This window comes from Adiantum capillus-veneris, chromosome 22 (assembly GCF_014529385.1).
Source record: "Adiantum capillus-veneris isolate H3 chromosome 22, ASM1452938v2, whole genome shotgun sequence".
NCBI lineage: Eukaryota > Viridiplantae > Streptophyta > Polypodiopsida > Polypodiales > Pteridaceae > Adiantum > Adiantum capillus-veneris.
The window spans coordinates 104,681,757-104,700,158 of record NC_140952.1 but is presented as its reverse complement, the minus strand read 5'-3'; the positions used below and the strand labels follow the sequence as shown (position 1 = coordinate 104,700,158).

The 18,402-nt window shown below is 40.9% G+C and overlaps 1 protein-coding gene across 2 annotated transcripts; it reads right to left on the bottom strand.

Moving 5' to 3' along the window:
• Positions 1-2,852: 2,852 nt before the first annotated feature.
• On the bottom strand, positions 2,853-6,953 carry LOC147429948 (putative transporter C543.05c). 2 transcript variants are annotated; one of them, XM_086496127.1, is made up of 7 exons: positions 5,680-6,953; positions 5,393-5,542; positions 5,261-5,304; positions 5,096-5,163; positions 4,882-5,004; positions 4,589-4,792; positions 2,853-4,486 (listed from the first exon to the last, which is right to left on the bottom strand). In XM_086496127.1, the coding sequence occupies exons 1-7, from the start codon at positions 6,435-6,437 to the stop codon at positions 3,221-3,223; spliced, it is 2,613 nt and encodes an 870-aa protein (XP_086352253.1). In that variant the 5' UTR covers positions 6,438-6,953; the 3' UTR covers positions 2,853-3,220. The 2 variants fall into 2 exon arrangements, with proteins under 2 accessions (XP_086352253.1, XP_086352252.1); XM_086496126.1 differs by having other exon boundaries at positions 5,096-5,304; positions 5,393-6,835.
• Between the last annotated feature and the right edge of the window lie 11,449 nt (positions 6,954-18,402).

Genomic DNA, 18,402 nt, shown 5'->3' with positions numbered 1-18,402 from the left:
GTAAAGTACGACTAGATGTTTCTATGTTAAGTAACATTTGATGAAGGACTGAAAGGATCAAAGGAAATATACTCTATATTCCCAGCCACTCAATCACCAAATATGTTTTTTCTTCAGCAACCTCATGACAATGGATATCTTACTTAGCAGATATATGAGGAGAAAGTCAAAAGTCACGTACAGTACATAGAAGTATGTATTGATGTAAATGTATGGCTCAAACCCGAAAAGTACGAGTATCAGAACCAACATTGGACATGCGTGCGTGCACACACTCGCACACAAGGCATGCACATGCCCACACTCAAGCAATTGTTATGCTCCTTTCACATGAAGTCATTAACTTGGATTTTAAGCATGTGAGTTTCCCTATATATTTGTCTTAGTTTGCCTTCATACAGGCCTAAATGAATGTTCCATTATGAAAAGCATGCTAAATGAGAGGTGCATAATTTGGAGGTTCTTATTTATGAATAGCATCACATGTGATCAGTAGTATGTGATGTATCCCAGTTTGTAGAAAATTGTGTGCATGCAGAGACTTTTTTAAAAGATCGTGTACTCTACTCTTGACATGGAAGACACATGGGACATTTGACCTTCATTGCGAAGTCATTTGCACAAGGAATACTAGAATCTTTGTGGTAGACCTTAAAGCCATTCTCCTCTTGCACTCTCTTAAACATCTTTGTGGGAACCAATAAAGTTGAGCTATTCAATTGTTTCACATGTAAATTGCCTTAATGGTCTAGTATTCAAGTTGAGCTATTCATTTGTTTCTCATATGCGAAATGCCTTAATGGTCTAGTGCCATCATGGATCAAGGATGGGTGCTACATATGGAGAGCCCTAAACAATCCCATAAGTCCATTTATGATCTACTAGAAGAGAGAAGGTATCTGAATACAAGTGCTTTGTGTGTGTGTGTGTGTGTGTGTGTGTGAGAGAGAGAGAGAGAGAGAGAGAGAGAGAGAGAGGAGCTCTTTGCTTAATGCTTCAATTGTTGTAGGGGTACTAAGTGTATGCTGAAGAATTGTGGATAATTACTACAAAACTTTATAAGAAAGATAAGGAGAACTCTTTAAAAGCTAAGACGACAAAGTGAATATTTCAATCGACTTCTACAACACGTGGAAGGCAATTAATATTTTGATGAAATATAGATTATAATCACAAAATTGATAATCGAAGAGATTCTAGCATGGCGCAAGTGATGAGAATGCACAATTGTACCTATACATGCTAATGTATTCCAAGCCTTGATTGTGGCGATTTTGCAATGAGAAAATTGCATATATAGTCTTCCATTGTCTAGTTTGTTGGTAGGTATCAATCACTTCAACTTGCAATTCACCCACCATTGACCAAAATCAGAAACCAACAAACTGATTTGATAAAAAATTTTGCGAGCGGGTTTGATCGTCAATGTTCTTGCTAAAACATGAAGTTGGTATGTTCTTTTGCTACATAGCCTGGATTCAGAACATTCATTTGAGAGGTTGACTTCAAGAGCATATTGTATGAGACTTTCAAGACATTAAGATGATGTTTGCTATGTGAGTGGTTCACATTATCTATTGTGGTGTTATGTACGTACCACGTGAACATTAAAGGGACAAAATTTCTAGCATTCTCTAGTTAAGGTGATATATTCTATCTTGAATCTGCCACAAACAAAGGCGAGGAGCATCCAGTCTATTGTCAGTGATTGAAGGTTAAGTATTCTTCTTAATGGAATTGTCGAGTTCGAATCAACCATCACATTGTCTTACATTAATTCAGAAGTATGAGAGGATGGAATGGTAGTAAATTATTCATGTAGTTGACAAAGTAACACAGAGAAGACGGATGAGGTTTAAATGGTCTCCTTGCTAACTTACCAAGCACTCAACAAGAAACGTGAAAATCTTTATGAAAGGAATGCGTGAAGTTTCCATTTCTTTGACTTTAGAAATATTGTTGCATCTCTAAAACACAAATACAAGGTTTGCATCTAAAAAGCATTTGCACCTAGTTGACCAAAACAGAAGCTCGCCATCAAAGCAACCACGTCAAAATGGCCAACTTTAAAGTCTTCAAGGTACGTAGCCGACTACTTACAGACACAGCTTGAATGAAGATTGTATGCTATTGCTAGTTTTAATGTTTGAAGGCTAGCATTTGTGTTGTGTTGTCGCAAATGAATGAAAGAAAACAGGCTAATTTGTTGTCTTCCTATACCACAAGAGAGGTTGCTTACCAGCACCCTTTGATGGGTGGCACTTTTGTTACCCTTAATCACATAATATAGACTCATAAGAATCGATAAGGAAAATCAACAAATCCATGTCAAAGCACATACAATTGTGTGTGTGAGAGAGGAGTTGGTTTGGGGGGAGAATATATGTCACTCCTATCCGTATAAACAAACTATGTATAAAGAGAGAAAGCACGTTTGCGCCTTGGATGCAATTCTGTATACATTGAAATTTAAAACTTCCTAAGATGTTTGAAACTTGAAATTGTTAGCAATTACGATGTTCAAAAGTCGCAAAGGGGTTCACAAAGGGAAAAAGAACCAAAGAGCATGATCAATGGCCTTGTAGGACGAGCAAGATTTAAGATACAATATCATTGTATACCAAAGTGTTAGGACTGTTTGTACCCCTTCTACATGGTTGTATGGAATAATTGGTATTAGGTTAACCAAGTAAAAATGTAAGAGGCATTCATACCTAGGTATATGCAAGATGAGACACACATCACTTGTTGATCCAAGTCATAAACCGAGCTAGATGAGCCCCATGGGCTCCCCATATAAATTCAACAATGTCAAAAAATTTAAATATGTTCTAGAAATCCTTTTTCAAAGGTACTTGGAAGGAGGCTTCTAGCATCAATTAAATAAGGGCATGAAAAAATTCACATGTACAATCGTTAATCATGGTGTGAGAGTAGACCCAAGACACCACCAAGCACCTTATGAGATTTGGGAATGACACTCTAGTAGTATAACTTTCATATACCTTTCTTCCTGTATCACAAACATAGACTGCGAGTATGCATCTTTAAAGGTTTCCTTTGGTTAGAGCCTCACTTACCTTGCCAATTCTCACGCCAAGCTATCTGTTTCAGCTTCTTTGCTTGTAGCTTCTCACCCCTCCTAATGGGAGTGCACCATGAGGAATAGTTGACTCTTGTGCTATCTCCTCTTTAACCTACTCCTACTTCACTAACATTGCTAAATTTCACGCACTCTCTCTTCTTTTGACATGGAAGTAGAGTGCCTCTGTCGTTCATGATGATGGTGGAGAGAATCATTGTGGGTGGTTGGCCAGCGGCTGGTGCTACACCTCCGCAGACGAGGGTAGGGCTTCCTCGGTGGATCTTGGGCACCCACATTGCCAGGATATATTTCCTCTTTCGGAAAAGCTCTATTACGAGGTATGGCGATGGATATCTTCAGATGCTTCTTCTTGTATATCTTGATTGTGGGCGATTGGTTTTTGAACACTGGGGGACTCCTTATGCATCGCCCAATCCCAGGTGACCCTTGAAACCTTGCAATCTCTTCCCTCTGACTTGCGCTTTGTATCTCGTTTCCAGCAATGTTGCTGGTAGAGGGTTCCTCATTCTGCGTCATTGCCTTCCTTGCCGGTCTTTTCGGCTCATACAGAAGATTTGAATGCACCTCCAGGGGCTTCTCTTGCCCACCGGGTCCATGCTTTGATTTTCTGAAAAACTGTGGCGATAGCCGGGGGGATACCCTTTTGCTGAGATTTATGTCTTCATCTTGCTCATACAGAGATGGGTAGTTGTGCTCCTGCATCATGGCTTTCACCAATGGTGGGATGGGTGTGTGCTCATCATGTTGCTGTTCAGAAGATAATGTATCTGCATTGTCAATGGATAACTGCCTTTTCCGTTTATATCTCCGACGCGAACGCTCCTTCAAACGTCTGGAGCTTGCATGCAGAAGAGAAGGGCTCATTGCATATGGCAAGGGTGACTCCCCACTCTCTGCCACTATATCAGCTTGGATTCCGTCCACACACGCGGGGTTCTGTTGCTGTGTTGTATGCACTTCTGTCATAGGCACTGCGATTGCCGCTTTGAAGTTTAAGGTCTGTGGGATCGAAATTTTTGGCCAAGCCTGCTGGCCTCGGGCATGGACATGAGAAGCCACAGATAGCTGCCCAGAACTTGACATGTCAGAGCAGTCCTTGTGGAGCCGTGTGTCCAGCTTGGCAAAATCCTCTCTCCTAAAGAGACTTCGCATTGCTGAATGCCGCACCCATAATGTCACGAGGATGAAGAAGGGAAACATAACTGCGGCAGGTGTTTTGCTCACTATCATGACAATCGACATGCAGATGATTTGGGCTACTGTATATACACATAGAGCTGATTTAGATGGCCGTCTGTGCGATTTTGCTTGTGTTCTATTATTGAAGAATCTGCTTATGAGGACGATGATGTCCCACCTTCCATACAGGTGGCAAGTAAACTGCAAGACACCTTTGCATTAGCGTTGTTTGGCAGAGGACATGGTGCATACAATCAGGATATAACTTTCATCACTAAAATAGCTTAGAAATTGAGTATGTACCTGCATGAGCAGTCCCGTTAGTATTGCTAGCGGTATTCTTGTGATGATGTGTCTGACTGGAGGCAAAAGAAATGCAGCTGAAAGTAGTGATGCCCCTAGACCAGACACACGTTGCACTCGTACTTTGGTGACAACTCCCCTCCGGTCCTCTATATCTGAGTAATCATGGAGCTTCAAAGTAAGTGCTCTGACATGGACTTGACTCTGCAACCAGAAAACATGTCATGTGGGGTCTAGCTGATTGTGGGTTTTGCACTCACAGAGCTATAAATGGGGTGCACATTAGATGTCACCTGATAGAGCATTCCGCAAGCATATGGAAGGCCAAAAATGCTGCAAAGAAAGACGAGCAAAGCGACAATGCAGAGGTCCCACTTTTTCGAGTTCTTGTAAAGAGGCGTCCAACTCACATCATCCTACGAATTCGAGCCAATGTATGCACGTTAATACTAAATTTCAACCCTACTAGCGAAATTTTTCAAGAGAAGAGTTTTGTGTGTGGCTCACCTGGAGCAAACCAGATGTGGCATGATGGTATATGAAGAGTATTCCTGCAAGCATGATACCTGGAATGACTGCCAATAGAATCGCCCAGTATGGTAAGACTCTCAAAGTGATGCATCCTAGCCTCGAGAGTTGGTCCGTGTGATAGCCAGATTCCGGGAGACTGACCTGTGAAATGTGGGTGCGGTTCAACTTTGGCAAGAGTGGAACAGCTGCGAAACAGGGTAATTGTCTCTTAATAAGCATGGATGAGCCAGATTTAATGGGAATAGCATAGGGTTGACACTCTCAGACACCAACCTGTGAGGAGTATTAGGACAAGAATGGGGCTGTAGTCTGCAAATGCGTGATGTGTTTGTTGTTTGCAGGCGTTCCATTTCCGTGTATTCTCCAACAACAGCACCATGAAGAAAGCTGTAGTCGCAAGCCATAGTGAGAAGAGAGCAGAATCTGCACTCATAGTTGGATCTGTGAACATGTGCGCAATTTGCTCCATTGCCGCCCAGAGAAAAGTGAGTCTAATGAAGATGCACACAACCCCCCAGCTGAAGAATGTTACATGTGACATAAATCGACAAGCATTGGACAGGGCAAGTAGAAGCAAAACAAGGGAGCCCCACACTCCTATCCATCCCATCCAAGGTATGGCATCCACTCCAAGGCGCTTTGCAGTTGTCGTAATAGCAACGATGAAGATGAGAGATGGAGAGCTTGGCCCGACAATGAGGATAGCCTGCCCGCCAAATAGCTCAAATAGGCACCCACAGATGGCATTAGCTAGCACGGTCTCGACAGGGCCCCATTTTTGGGCTGTTTTCTGCTCCAACCAGGTTCCCAATACAAGACACCATACCCAATTTGAGCATGTGATGCGTACGCATGCCTCAATTATGGTCCATTTGGAGCCGGAAGAGACTCCGTCTCTCCATTGTTGTGCAAAGATTGAGAGTTTCTGTTTTGTAAAATGGACTGCTGAACCAAAGGAAGGCAGCCCAGTCATGGTTGCACGCTTGTACTTGTCCTCATTGCCATGCTCCCAGAGCGAGTCTACAAGTCTGCTGCAGTTGTCTGGATTTGAGTGAATTGGACAGTTTCTAGTCTCTCCGCTGCCTTCTGTGTTGAGCCAAGCTGCATCCAGCTTTTGCTGCTTCTCCGATGCTTTCCGGTGCACATGCACGATCTTCTTACATAGGGTCGGCTCTTCCAAGTTGTGTGCTTCAGGCGAGGTGGTCTGTGAGTGGAGAATTGGAGGAAAGATAGTGGCAGTGCTGCTTTTTGAACGGCTTGTGCTGACACTGCCAATGCACTCTAAATCTACATCTCTGACACTCACGTTCTTGTCCATGAGAAGTCTTCCAGTTTGGTGCTCCAAGCAGATCTCACCGGTATTCTCTGTGTCTCTTGTTTGTGTGGACAGGCTCGCGCGTGCACACACACACACACACACACAGAGGGGAGCAGTTGTAGAGTCTAGTCAAAGCTCTTCTGTATCTGCTCTTTCAATCAATGAGTAGCCTTGTTAGTGCAGAGCTTCATTCTAATGATGGCAGGGTCTCATTCCCAACATTCTCTCATGGTGGGTTTTGCAGAGATTTACTGAATTGAATTGTAATGTGTGTGTGTGTGTGTGTGTGAAGCATCTCACTAGCGCAACTCACTAGCGTGTAGCATGTGTGGGGCAGTGGAGTAAAAGTTGAAACTTTGCTTTACGTCAATTATCATCAAATGTAGGTACCTCCCATTGCACAATTTCTAGAAGAAGAGAGCATAAACAGGGGAATAACTAAGGTATAGTGCATCTCCATCCTACAGTTTTGTGTGTGTGTGTGTGTGTAGGTGGGTGTCTCCCTTTTGGGAGAACGTAAAATGGGATGACTGCGGGAGTTGAACTCGGGCGTCTACGGACCTGCGTGCTTCCTCTTAGAACCGTTCTGCAAGTGTTATGTGGGTGAAGTTTTCAAAATATTATTTTCTGTAAAAGCATTGCTAAATCTCCTGGGATTATTAGTACATAATTGAGCATGAACAAAGGCTAAGCAGAAGCTTTGTGGATGAATGTGGTGGAGATGGGTTTTTTCCATATAGATGAATGTGGAGATGGGTTTTTTCGACACGAGCCAAGAGACTATGAACATGGCTGTTCTTGCCGCATTCTGTGGGCACCGCGGTATTATTAAGTCTTATCGACATTACTAGAGCCAATAATATATCGACATTACTAGAGCCAATGCCAGTGCTGGGAATAAACCTAGTTTTAGTGTAATCACACCTACAAATTTCGAAAATTTACTTGTACATTTTGCATTTGGAGATAAGAAAGCGTACAAAATTGAGAGAAATTAGTGCGGAAAGCTGATTAATCTCTAAAATTTGCTACGTTTCCCAGGTTTAAGAGAAAAGTTTAGTTCGAGCACTGATGGACATTGGCTTCTGTTGAGAAGCTTAGCAGTCCAATTGGGTGTTATTGCATAGTATGACATTTTGAGAGGAGGGGTTTTGAGAGAGAACACTTGCAGTACTGAAAACAAGTGTTTGCAACTTTATGCAGAGTTGATTTTGACGAGCACCCTTGCCCTTCAAATTTTAGAGATTTTACATATTTGGGCTAATTCATTGTATTTTTTGCAGTGTGTCGCTAGTCTTTACCGTAAAAAAACCTTTTTACGTTCAAAACACCAAAAAATTGGAAAAGTGTGAGCCATCAAAATATGTGTGCAAAATAGGCAAAATATAGTGTTTGCAAGTAAGCACCCTTTCCCTTCAAATTTTAGAGATTTTACATATTTTGTGTTAATTTAGTGTTTTTCTTGATAGGATAGCACACGTTTTCGCTAGTAAAAACAGCGCTAAATACCCTAAAATGCCTTTAAATTTGAGTGATTATTTTGGGTTAATTTAGTGTATTTCTTTTGCAGGGTAGCTCAAATTTTTACCCGTAGAGAACAAGCAATGTACCGTAAAATGCCCATAAAAGAATAAACCCTTTTTGCAAGTGATCTTTTGTGTACGTGTTCCTATGGGTAATGCTTTTCTTTGTGGGGAAAGGATAGCACACGCAATGGGTGAGATCTAGAATTAATGCCTTTGCTTGCTTTAAATGGGCACTAGACCAGTGTGACTTGTATAGGTAGCTGCCTTAGCTTGCTTGCATGCTACATGAGTTATGGCTTATCCAGCCTTTTGGGTTGCAATATTCTGATGTTATTAAGTCTTATCGACATTACTAGAGCCAATAACTTTTCTATGAAATTTTGGAAAACCTAAATATATGAAAATTTTAATACTATATTCTTCCACTTTCATAGATTTCCCCCTCAAAATTTAACATTTAGAGGTAAAAATTCAAAATATGTAGGTGGGATTACACTAAACTTAGGTTTTTTTCGACCACTGCAACTGTATTCAAAGCCTTTGCAATCGAAGCTTGTGTGCACATTGAGGGTGTGGTCACTTAAGTCATTGCGGTAATCATGTGCTTAGTTTTGCTAGTCTTGCCAGGAGGCAACCATGGTGGTTAGGTGCATAGGGATTGAATCTGCTCGATCCATGTGCGCACTCTTGGTGTGTATTCTTGGAATGTTTTTTTGGCCATACTCACAATTGTGGGTGGAGATGTTATATTAACTCTACACCCTTGTGCCTTGAGGGGGGTTACTGGAATAAAAAACCAGGAGAGTTACCAAGATAGTTACAATGGAGGCTCAGAGGCCAAATCCAGCTGGCTTGGGTAGCTTGGAACGTTCTTGGTCTTCCAAAGTTGCCTAAGTAGAAGCAACTGGCAATTTGGGTGTAAAATGCGGGCAGGGTTGAGGATGCAATGTACCATTGCTGTACCTTTAGTGGTGTTAACTAGAATTGAGAGTGATGGCTTGTACTGCTTGTTTTCACTCACTAGAGCTCCTCCTTTTTCCTAATGATGTTATCACTTCCATGCTTTCTTGGATGACCTCATTAAATTGAGCAATGGAGAGGATGTTCTCGAATACGTGTCGCTTCCTACCTCCAATTTGCATGCAGATTAAAGGGGCTTGGTTCTTTAACATCTTCCCTCCCAAGATTAGATCTTTTTTATAAAATGTAAACCTCCATGTCTTCTAAATCCATTTGCAAATTTTGCCAGCCAGACTGCTTATAGTTGAGCAATCACGGAATAAGTGGGGAAGATCTTCAATTGCTGCTTTGCATCTTGAAATGTTAAATCATCCAATATATTTATATTTTAATTTAGTTGCAGTAAATATGTGTGTCCCCACATTAGAAAAAGAGAAAATGGGAGATTCTTGTGTGTGTGTGTCTGCCGTGAAATCTCTATGCTGGTAGAATCTAAGTAACGATTAGTTTTATTTATATATGAGCCAGTAGGTCTCCCCAATCTCGGAAACTCTCCAATCTCAAAAAAATAAAAAGCCTTTCAAAACATTTTAAGTTCATAAGTGAAGGGTGAGTTTAAAAAATGAAAAGAACCCATGAAAATGGAAAGAAAGACTTTGTGTCACATATGTGTTTTTCCAATCTCTAAAAAATAAAAAGCCTTTCAAGACATCTTAAGTTCATAAGTGAAGGGTAAGTTTAGAAAATGAAAAGAACCCATGAAAATGGAAAGAAAGACCTTTTGTGTCACATATGTGTTTTTCATTGCTTATTTTTCCTTTATCGTTTTCTTCTCTATAGATTGTGTAGTTACACTATATAGGTAGTGAATATATATTGAAGCTATTAAGAGAGATATACATTTTGATAGCAGAGGGCATGCATAGGACGGAGAAAAATTTTGGTTATTGGTAATTAAAAGCTCTCATAAGAACATGATAAGGAACCCTATGTATCAATGATAAGGGGGTGGTTGTCTTGATAGTCGATGTAATTATGGTCTCTGGATGATGTCATGGCTCAACACGAGCATGACAAGACTTTGTAATTATTTGGGTTGATAAATATAATTCACTCACAATTGTGAGTTTTGCTAAAAAAAAAAAAAAGAGTTATATACATTTTATTTATGTGTGAGCCATTTATGCTTGTTTAATATGAAGCTAATTGTTAGTGCTAGAAAATTAGGACAAACCAACCGGCTATTTTTGTAATCTATATGTATTTTATAATGGCAAAGCGAGTGTCTTTTACACGTGTCGAAAATTGCGATATGAAGGCTAAAGTCCAAAACGAGAGAAGCTCCTTTACGCACGAGAGAGAGAGAGAGAGAGAGAGAGAGAGAGAGAGAGAGAGAGAGAAAAGCCGTCGGAGACGACCGGCCGTAGTAATTCTATGTAAAGTTAATTATTAATGCTAAAAACTAAGGACAAAGCGGCTATTTTTGTAATTCTATGAGCGGCTACTGTTTGCCATGTTGTAAAGAGTCTTGCTCTTTTGAAGTTTTGGATACTATCCTCCTATGAACCCTTCCTTGGGTTCCATCGATGTACAATGAAGTTTCTTTTCTACATCGACGCAATTAGCCATGCGGCTAGGAGTTTGGACTTTTTGAAGTGCATTTGTCCGGCGGTGTATGAGCTACATTAGAAACCTTCGAATGGCGGTTGCTTTTTGACGGGCATTGTACTTGTTTTGGGGTACTTCGTCCGTTTTGAATGGGTGAAATTGGGAGATGCCTTGCAAAAATTACACTAAATCACCACAAAGAGTATACCTTTGGGAAATTTGAAGGGCAAGGGTGCCCATTAAAAGTCAACCTTGCCTCCGACACGTTTGGGAAGAAGGATCGACCGGGGCGATGCGAATGTACGCATAGGTGCATACATGTATATGTTAGACATTGCACATATATAATTTTTAATTATAGATATATGTATGTAGGATGATGTACTTTTGATGCATGAATCATGTATGTATGCAGGAGTGGCAAAGGGCACTCTCATGTATGACAACATAACGGTAACTAGAGGCTTTTTACAAGGTAGAAGAGAATAGAAAAAGATGGCTTGGCACTTTGCAGCTTCTTGCGAGTAGTTGGTCACTGTCACCCAGAGAAAAGGCTTTGCTTTTTGGGAGCTCAAACAACGAGGGGGCTTGCAACTTTGCAAGAACTTGAATACAGTGGTGGTGAAAATTATAGGGCCCTTTCTTTTTCCCTTCTACTATCTTTAACTACCAGCTCCGACCGATCAATGAGTCGACAACATGCCGATCGACGGACCCATCTCCGGTGCACTCTTATGTAGTGGTTATAAGTTATGTGGGGGTAGCCTTTGCTTTGCACTTGGATGCAATGATGCAAGTTGGATAGAGGCGCTTGTTTGTTGCCTTCTTGGTTTGGTGAGTCACTGAATATAAGGGGTAACATGTTCGGTTCCCCTTACCACTCGTCCATGTGTTGTCCTTTGGAGCACTCTTGTGAACATACGATCTTATGTGTTGCCCCTACTACTTGGGTCCTTCGTATTTTCAAGTTCCTGCATGCATTTTGTCCCCGTCGCGTGACTTTCACTTCCCGGTTCACAACACATGATGGCTCAAATTGACGCCCAAGACTTGGGCGTATCAATCAACCACCATTGGCACCGCTGACCAGCATTTGCCTAGGGTTGCAATGATATATCAAAGCTCTTCGATTGTTCTCATTTGTCCATGGCCAAGACTCTCTCTCTCTCTCTCTCTCTACCGCACGCGCGCACGCACACACACTAGTCTAATGTGTGTGTTTCTCTAGTTCCTAATATCATGTTGGGTACATATGACATGTACATACATACCATTGCTTTTTCTTGAATGTTACCAACCACAACCCCACACACACACACACACACACACACACACACACACACACACACACCCAAAAAAAAGCCACACACAAAGACTCTCTCTCTCTCTCTCTCTCTCTCTCTCTCTCATACACACACACACACAAAATGGTGACCATACCATATCCCAATAAACAAAGCGTGAGTAGGAGGTTACATTGGTGGTGAGTGCTAGCTTTGAAGAGCACGTGGTTCATCATCTCCCTTAGGTCCCCCTCCCCCCCCACCCCCCACCCCCACAATCCTTCTCTCTCTCCCTCTCTCCACGATCTTGAAGTTTATGACTTGAATGAAGCAATTGTTTTGCACAAATTGATGATGCGGTTCAACTCTCACAAATTCTACTCGTAAGTGTAGCTCATATTTGTGCTTGAAAAAATAGTTCTTCTTTGAAAACTTGGAAATGTGTAGGGGTATATCAACTACTGTAATTGCAGGCTTCAACAATGATTTCGTCCCAACTTGTGAAGGTTTTTACTTTCTAAATTAAAGTTGACCTCTGAATTTCACCATTTTTTAGGTGGCTATATTAACTTCAATGAATTTCACCATTTTTTAGGTGGCTATATTAACTTCAAGCTATAGGTTTCCCAATCTCAGACAATTAATAATCTTTTCAAAACATCTTAAGTGCATAAGTGAAGGGTGAGTTCTGGAAATGAAAAGACCATGGAGGCGGAAAGTCAAAAGTGTTTTTGTGTGCATATAAATCGAGACGGGCACCTTACTTAATTTTCTTTCATCTAGCGTTTTCAAGCTATTTAGAGCCATTAGGAAAGCTTTTCATTTATTTTTAAGTCATTAAGAATACCTTTTTATTTAGTTAAAAGATATACCTAAATTAAAAGGTATCTATACTATCTATAATGAGGGGAGGGATGCTTGCTCCCCCTCCCTACCACGCGTCAGTAGCACGTTTAACCGGCGGGTATCACACAGAGAGAGAGAGAGAGAGAATGTGCTAAAATCGAGAGAGAGGCGAGAGGAGCCCGTCGGCCTAACTAGTATGTAATGGTATAGTGCAAGGAGACTCTAAAGAGAAGAAAACTCTAAAGAGAAATAAACAAAAGAAAAACACAAATGTACGAATGTGCACTTGACCATCTCTTCTTTATATGGAAATAAAATGTCTTTGCCTTTCCACTTTCATGGTCTTTTCATTTCCTAAACTCACCCTTCACTTATGCACTTAAGATGTTTTGAAAGGTTGACATCGGAGGAGCGAGGATAGAGTGTGTCTAAGGGGATGAGAGCATCATAGCGAGATGCCCATGCTTACTTAGATAAAGAGTGAATGAGCTTGCTCGTTGAGTCGGTGAAGAGAACCCTGCTACGTGTTGTGTTTTGTTTGCATCGGAGCGCCAATCATCAAGCTTAGTGGACGTAACCTAGCTCTATTCGAGCTCCCACCTCCGTGCATTATCGTGTCCTTAAGTATTGCCTACGTCCACTTTGCTGCAACTACACCAAGGTCGCTCGCTCTACAAGTTCCCTCCATGCAGATCGCGATCTCTTGCATGGCATATTAGGCGCTTTTTTTTCTTCTTTATATTCAGTGTGCTTGGTATAATTGGCGCATTGTGTTGGGGTAAAGGAGTTCCGTCTTTTGCTCGCCCGGACGTTCAGTGTCCGGCTGTCCACTCATGTGTGTACATACCCTTATTCTTCATTACATATGAGAGTAAGGAGCTCCTCATCTTAAGTCTTGTGAAGCTGCTCTACCCACACCAGCTTGTGCTCTTCCCCTTTCCCCACATGCACCGCATCGTACACGCACACATGCATCCGCGAACATACGCACTCATCAATTGGTATTAGAGCTATGGCTAGGCGGCGACGGTGGCGATTTCTCGGTGGCGATGGAGTTCGGTGCTTGGCGGCGTCGGATCGGAGGCGGTTCAACACGGATTCGGAAAGTGGATCTCAGAGATCAAGGTAACATGAGCTTACACTACACGAGGCAAAAGGGGAGAGAGAGAGATCAAGTTTTTTGTGAGCTAGGGACACTGAGAAGCAGGTCGCTCAGGTTTGGCAGCTTGACAGTTGTTCAGTATTTTGGCCATAACTTGAGTTAGAAAGATTCAATTTCAAAACTTTTTTTAATCAAAACGTAGATCTCTTCAAGATCTACAACTTTGTAGAAGAAATTGTTTTCAAATTTAGAGTGTAGGTGGGTCGAAAATCCAAAACACAGAGACTGTGTTTTTCAAGATAGTTTGGTGTACAACTGCTTGGAGAGTGAAAGGAGATTGAGAGAAAGTGAACTATGTGAGAACACACTGGCTACGTGCGGGCGAGTAAGCCCAGGGTTATCAGGCATCAGCGTGAGTTTGGTCTTCTAGCATCGTCTACGGCCTCGAGTATTGACGGCTCGACTTGGCGCATCGGTTTTGACACCGATTTGTGGCTATTCGACTAGCACGCTTTCGCGTGGCGGCGGAAGCCAACATCGAGCGTTTTCTTGACTTCGAGCACAGGCAGCCTGTAACATTTAATGGCCTAGTAACTTGTGTGTAGTGGAAAATAACATGAACATAGTGGGCATTTCATTAGAATAGATTCCTAATGATCATAACAAGAGTGCTTGGATGGAGAGAGCAACAAAAAGAATAACACCTAGTTAGATAGGCATGAACAATACTTCAAAAGAGAGAGAAATTAAGCTATTGATAACAGTTGAAGACCGGATTTATATGGAGCTGGTCCCCCCTCCAAAAGGCTTTCTATTATAGGCTTCCCCCATTAAGTGAGACATCTTACAATACAATACTTTGTGTTCCTTCAATAACTTGATGGTGCAATGAAGATGGAAGCTTCAAGCACCATGCACACACTTATAAAACACAACATCAATTCACGGTCTCAGACCCAAGACCTCACACACCTTCGAAGATGGTGAGAGCTAGCGGGGTATGAGAATAGATTGAGAGGAAGGAGTAGTCTTACGAGAAAGAAGTATATCTCCTCACATAGTCACTCATAATAGCTTAGCATAGCTTAGTAATTAGCATGGTAGAGGAGGTGAGCATGCATTGAAGCTTGGCTCTTGGTTGGATTTGCATCACAAAGCCAAGAGTTGTTGGCGTAGGCCTCCCTTCTCATAAGCTTGGAGTAGATGATGAGCTTTCCATTAAAGCTTGAGAAGGAGAGAGAGAGTCTTCTTGCTTCACACATGAGATTGTGTGAGTGTGTGTGTAATAATGCTTGCCAAAATCAGACCCCTCTCTCTCTCTCTCTTGGTCGACCCCTCTTGCAATTTACTGTTTGCTGGCACCCCATTGGACCCTGCAAAGCTTAGCCAATCATAATTGAGAAGCATAAGTGATAGCCTTGTGACATGTGTCCCCCTTTCCTCTTTTGTGAGAGCTTTAGGTAATTAAATAATGCAATTAAACTCTCATTGGACCCCTTTGTCTTCTGGCCAATAGGAATCAGGAAAGCCATTGGGCTATTGCTCATTGGACCCCTTCGGACACTGGCCAATAGTCTTCTAGAGAGCTTAATTCTTATTAGTTCTTTTATTAAGTGTTTTCAAATTAATTAAACTAGATTTACTCTAGCCTTATTCTCATTGGTCCACCTCTATGGCCATCCAATAGGATATGAGTGCACCTTGTGGGCAATTGGGCTAGGGAGCTGACATGTGTTGTCATAAAATATAATATCTAACTTTACCAAATGATTTTCTCATATTAAACTGATCACTTAATATGGGAAGATGAAAGGGAAACAAGAGTTAGTATATATATATATGCTTCTAGACCTATCTCAACAGGGGATCGAAAGGAGAAATGGTTGCAACTCAATAGGGGTCCAAAAGGAGATGGTGTCATGCTGTGGCACGTATATAGTTGGAACGGGCATTAAACGATTAATCTTGTGACTTTTTGACGCATAAGTATACTTCATATAATACTCATATGCATAAAAAAAAGCTTTCTACCATACCGTAGTATTTACCTTTGACGTAATATAAATGTACATTACTATTAGAAAGTACTGCAAGAGAAGTATCAATGATTGTGCCTCTTTTTGTCTGGGGGAAAAGCATTTGTATATTTCTTCTAATATCTCAGCATACCCTACCATATATAAATTATTTTCTTTTTTTCACATTTATTTAATAATATAACCCTTCAATAATGCATACCTTCTTGGATACATACAAGAGCGAAGGGCCTACTAGAAGACTTTATGAAAAGGAAGATCCAAAGTTTCTTGGACCATCCCAATTTGAAAATCCCGACCTAAGGGCGTGAAGAAAAGGCAAAAACCAAGTCAAGCTCTTTTAGTAGGCCAATTTTGCCTTTTGAAGCATGTCAATCCGAGTTACAGGTCAAAAGTTACAGGGAAAACAATGAAAAATCCTCTCACAACTACACTGCAAGAAGAGATGGTAAACAGGTGAATCAAGTGAAAAGAGGTAATCTTGGTCTTTTTTCATAAAATAAGATATTTGGAGGATAAAAGACACAAGCATGTGAATGTGACACCTCAAAGATGCCTTGAAGGACAAGACACACAAGTTGGGACCCCCTACTGGAGTCACACAGAAGATGCCTAGGTGGGGCCCACATACATCATGCACCCACATGGAGCCTCAACGACCAAAAATACTGAATTTCATGATATTTTGAGTCCTAATATTTCCCATTTTAAGAAATATCCAAAGAACATTTGATTTGGGCTAATTCTTTAGCCTAATCAAGTGATTATGTAAAACATGGCTCCCTCACCTATAAAAAGGGCAACCTTCTCTTCATTGGGGGCAATTTTATGAGTGAGTGAGAATAGCTCAATTCCATAGTGACACTCTCATCTTAGTGCCATACTTTCCCTTGAAGAAAGGCTGAAGTCTTGCCTCATCTTCTCTCTCTATTAAGGTGGTGACGATTGCTTTCATGTAAGATATATGTTGCTAGTTTTTCTTTCATTTGCATATCTAGTCCAATATTTGTCTCTAACTCTATCTCTATCTCTCATTATTTATCTTTAATACCACCACCACACTTAGATCTATCTCTAATTCTATCTTTTCTCCTCCTTTCATCTCTCTTGTCGTGTCCTAATTGTTTCATTGGAAGGTATTCAAGCAACAATCTTGTCAATGTAACATGCACAACCTTCTTGCGGGAAACAATTATGTGCACAAGGTTAGTAACCATATATTCATCTTTCACAAGCATCTCTCTCTCTCTCTTAAGATTCTCATTCTCTTCCACAAACTCTAGAATCTTCTTCTACAGGTACTTCTCTCCCCGCAGTATCCTTATTGCCTAAGGGCAACAATAGGGCTTCGGAGAGAAACTCTCTTCTTCTTCTCCTTTCACTTCTTTCACACCTTTATCTTTGAACATACTAAGTATATCATTGATGAATAACCATAATCCACATAGAGGCAATTTCTTTCATTTCCATTCTGTGCAATCTATTAGGGTCAACATTTGGATTAGTCGAAAGATTCACTTTCAGCAACGCATAGTGTTTCTATTTGGTCCTGAAAGGCTCAGCGAAATACTTCTCTCACCAGATCACATCATACTACCTATTATTGACTATAACTTCTCTTTTGATGTGAATGTGGTTATTTTATTATGAATCAAGAGGATTTGTACTCACAACTAATCCCAATCGCTAGACAAAACATATACATTATAGTAAGCACAAAACTACAGTTCCAAAGAGCAATCCGTAGCTTATTTGGACAACAAAGATTAAATATCATTAACTCATCCATTAACCCTTTTATCCTACCCATGATACGATATGATCATAATCTCGATGTTTTCATTTTTGTTTTGTTTTGACTATCTTTCATGAGTTCTCTCCATCACGTGTGTATTTGTAAGGAAAAGTGAACGGCTTCTTTGGCTACATTTCTTCTTTAGCTCTAGAAGCTATGTTATCTACATCTTAGCTCCTTCTCATAACCCTTGAGCTTCCTCACAAACTCTCACAGCAAGAGGCCTGGTGCCTTCCTGGCAAGACCGCCAACTTCTTGACAACGATCTACCAAAGACTAATGTGCAATAAGTGCTTCTAGATTTACCTTAGCAAAGGACCAAGAGGAGAGATGGTTACATCTCAAAAGGGGTCCAAACGGAGGTAGTCTATCAAAGAGCAACATGCATCTAATGGAGCTTAAAAGACCTTAGGATTAGCTTCATTAAAGATCTCCAAAAGTTAGTGTTAAAAATTGCTTTGACCTTACGCAAGCTAGGGCTAACCTCGAGGTGGGAATCGTACCCAAGCATGAGGTGCTAAGACACTTAAAGTGGTTGTGGGAACCTTGTCCAAAGCTTGAGGTGATTTTTATGCTTAAATGACTAAGGTTTTTGAAATGGTAAATTCAAAGATAAATTCTCAAGAGGCACAAACGTCCATGCCCATGCTGTCCATGCTTGATTGACTAAGGCTTGAAGTATTCAATTCAAAACAAATGACTTAAGAGCATAAAAGACACATGCTTACTTGATTGACTAAGTCCTTGAGGTATTCGATTCAACCAAATGACTTAATAAGCAGAAAGGACACATGTTCAAATGATCCTCC

What these genes read in the sequence shown, in the direction of transcription:
- LOC147429948 (XM_086496126.1), bottom strand. Translation starts at nt 6,437, where the DNA reads ATGGACAAGAACGTGAGTGTCAGAGATGTAGATTTAGAGTGCATTGGC. An exon ending in TGTCCTAATACTCCTCACAG is followed by an intron (nt 5,305 to 5,392) that starts GTTGGTGTCTGA and finishes CCTGTTTCGCAG; the next exon opens with CTGTTCCACTCTTGCCAAAG. An exon ending in CCACATCTGGTTTGCTCCAG is followed by an intron (nt 5,005 to 5,095) that starts GTGAGCCACACA and finishes TCGAATTCGTAG; the next exon opens with GATGATGTGAGTTGGACGCC.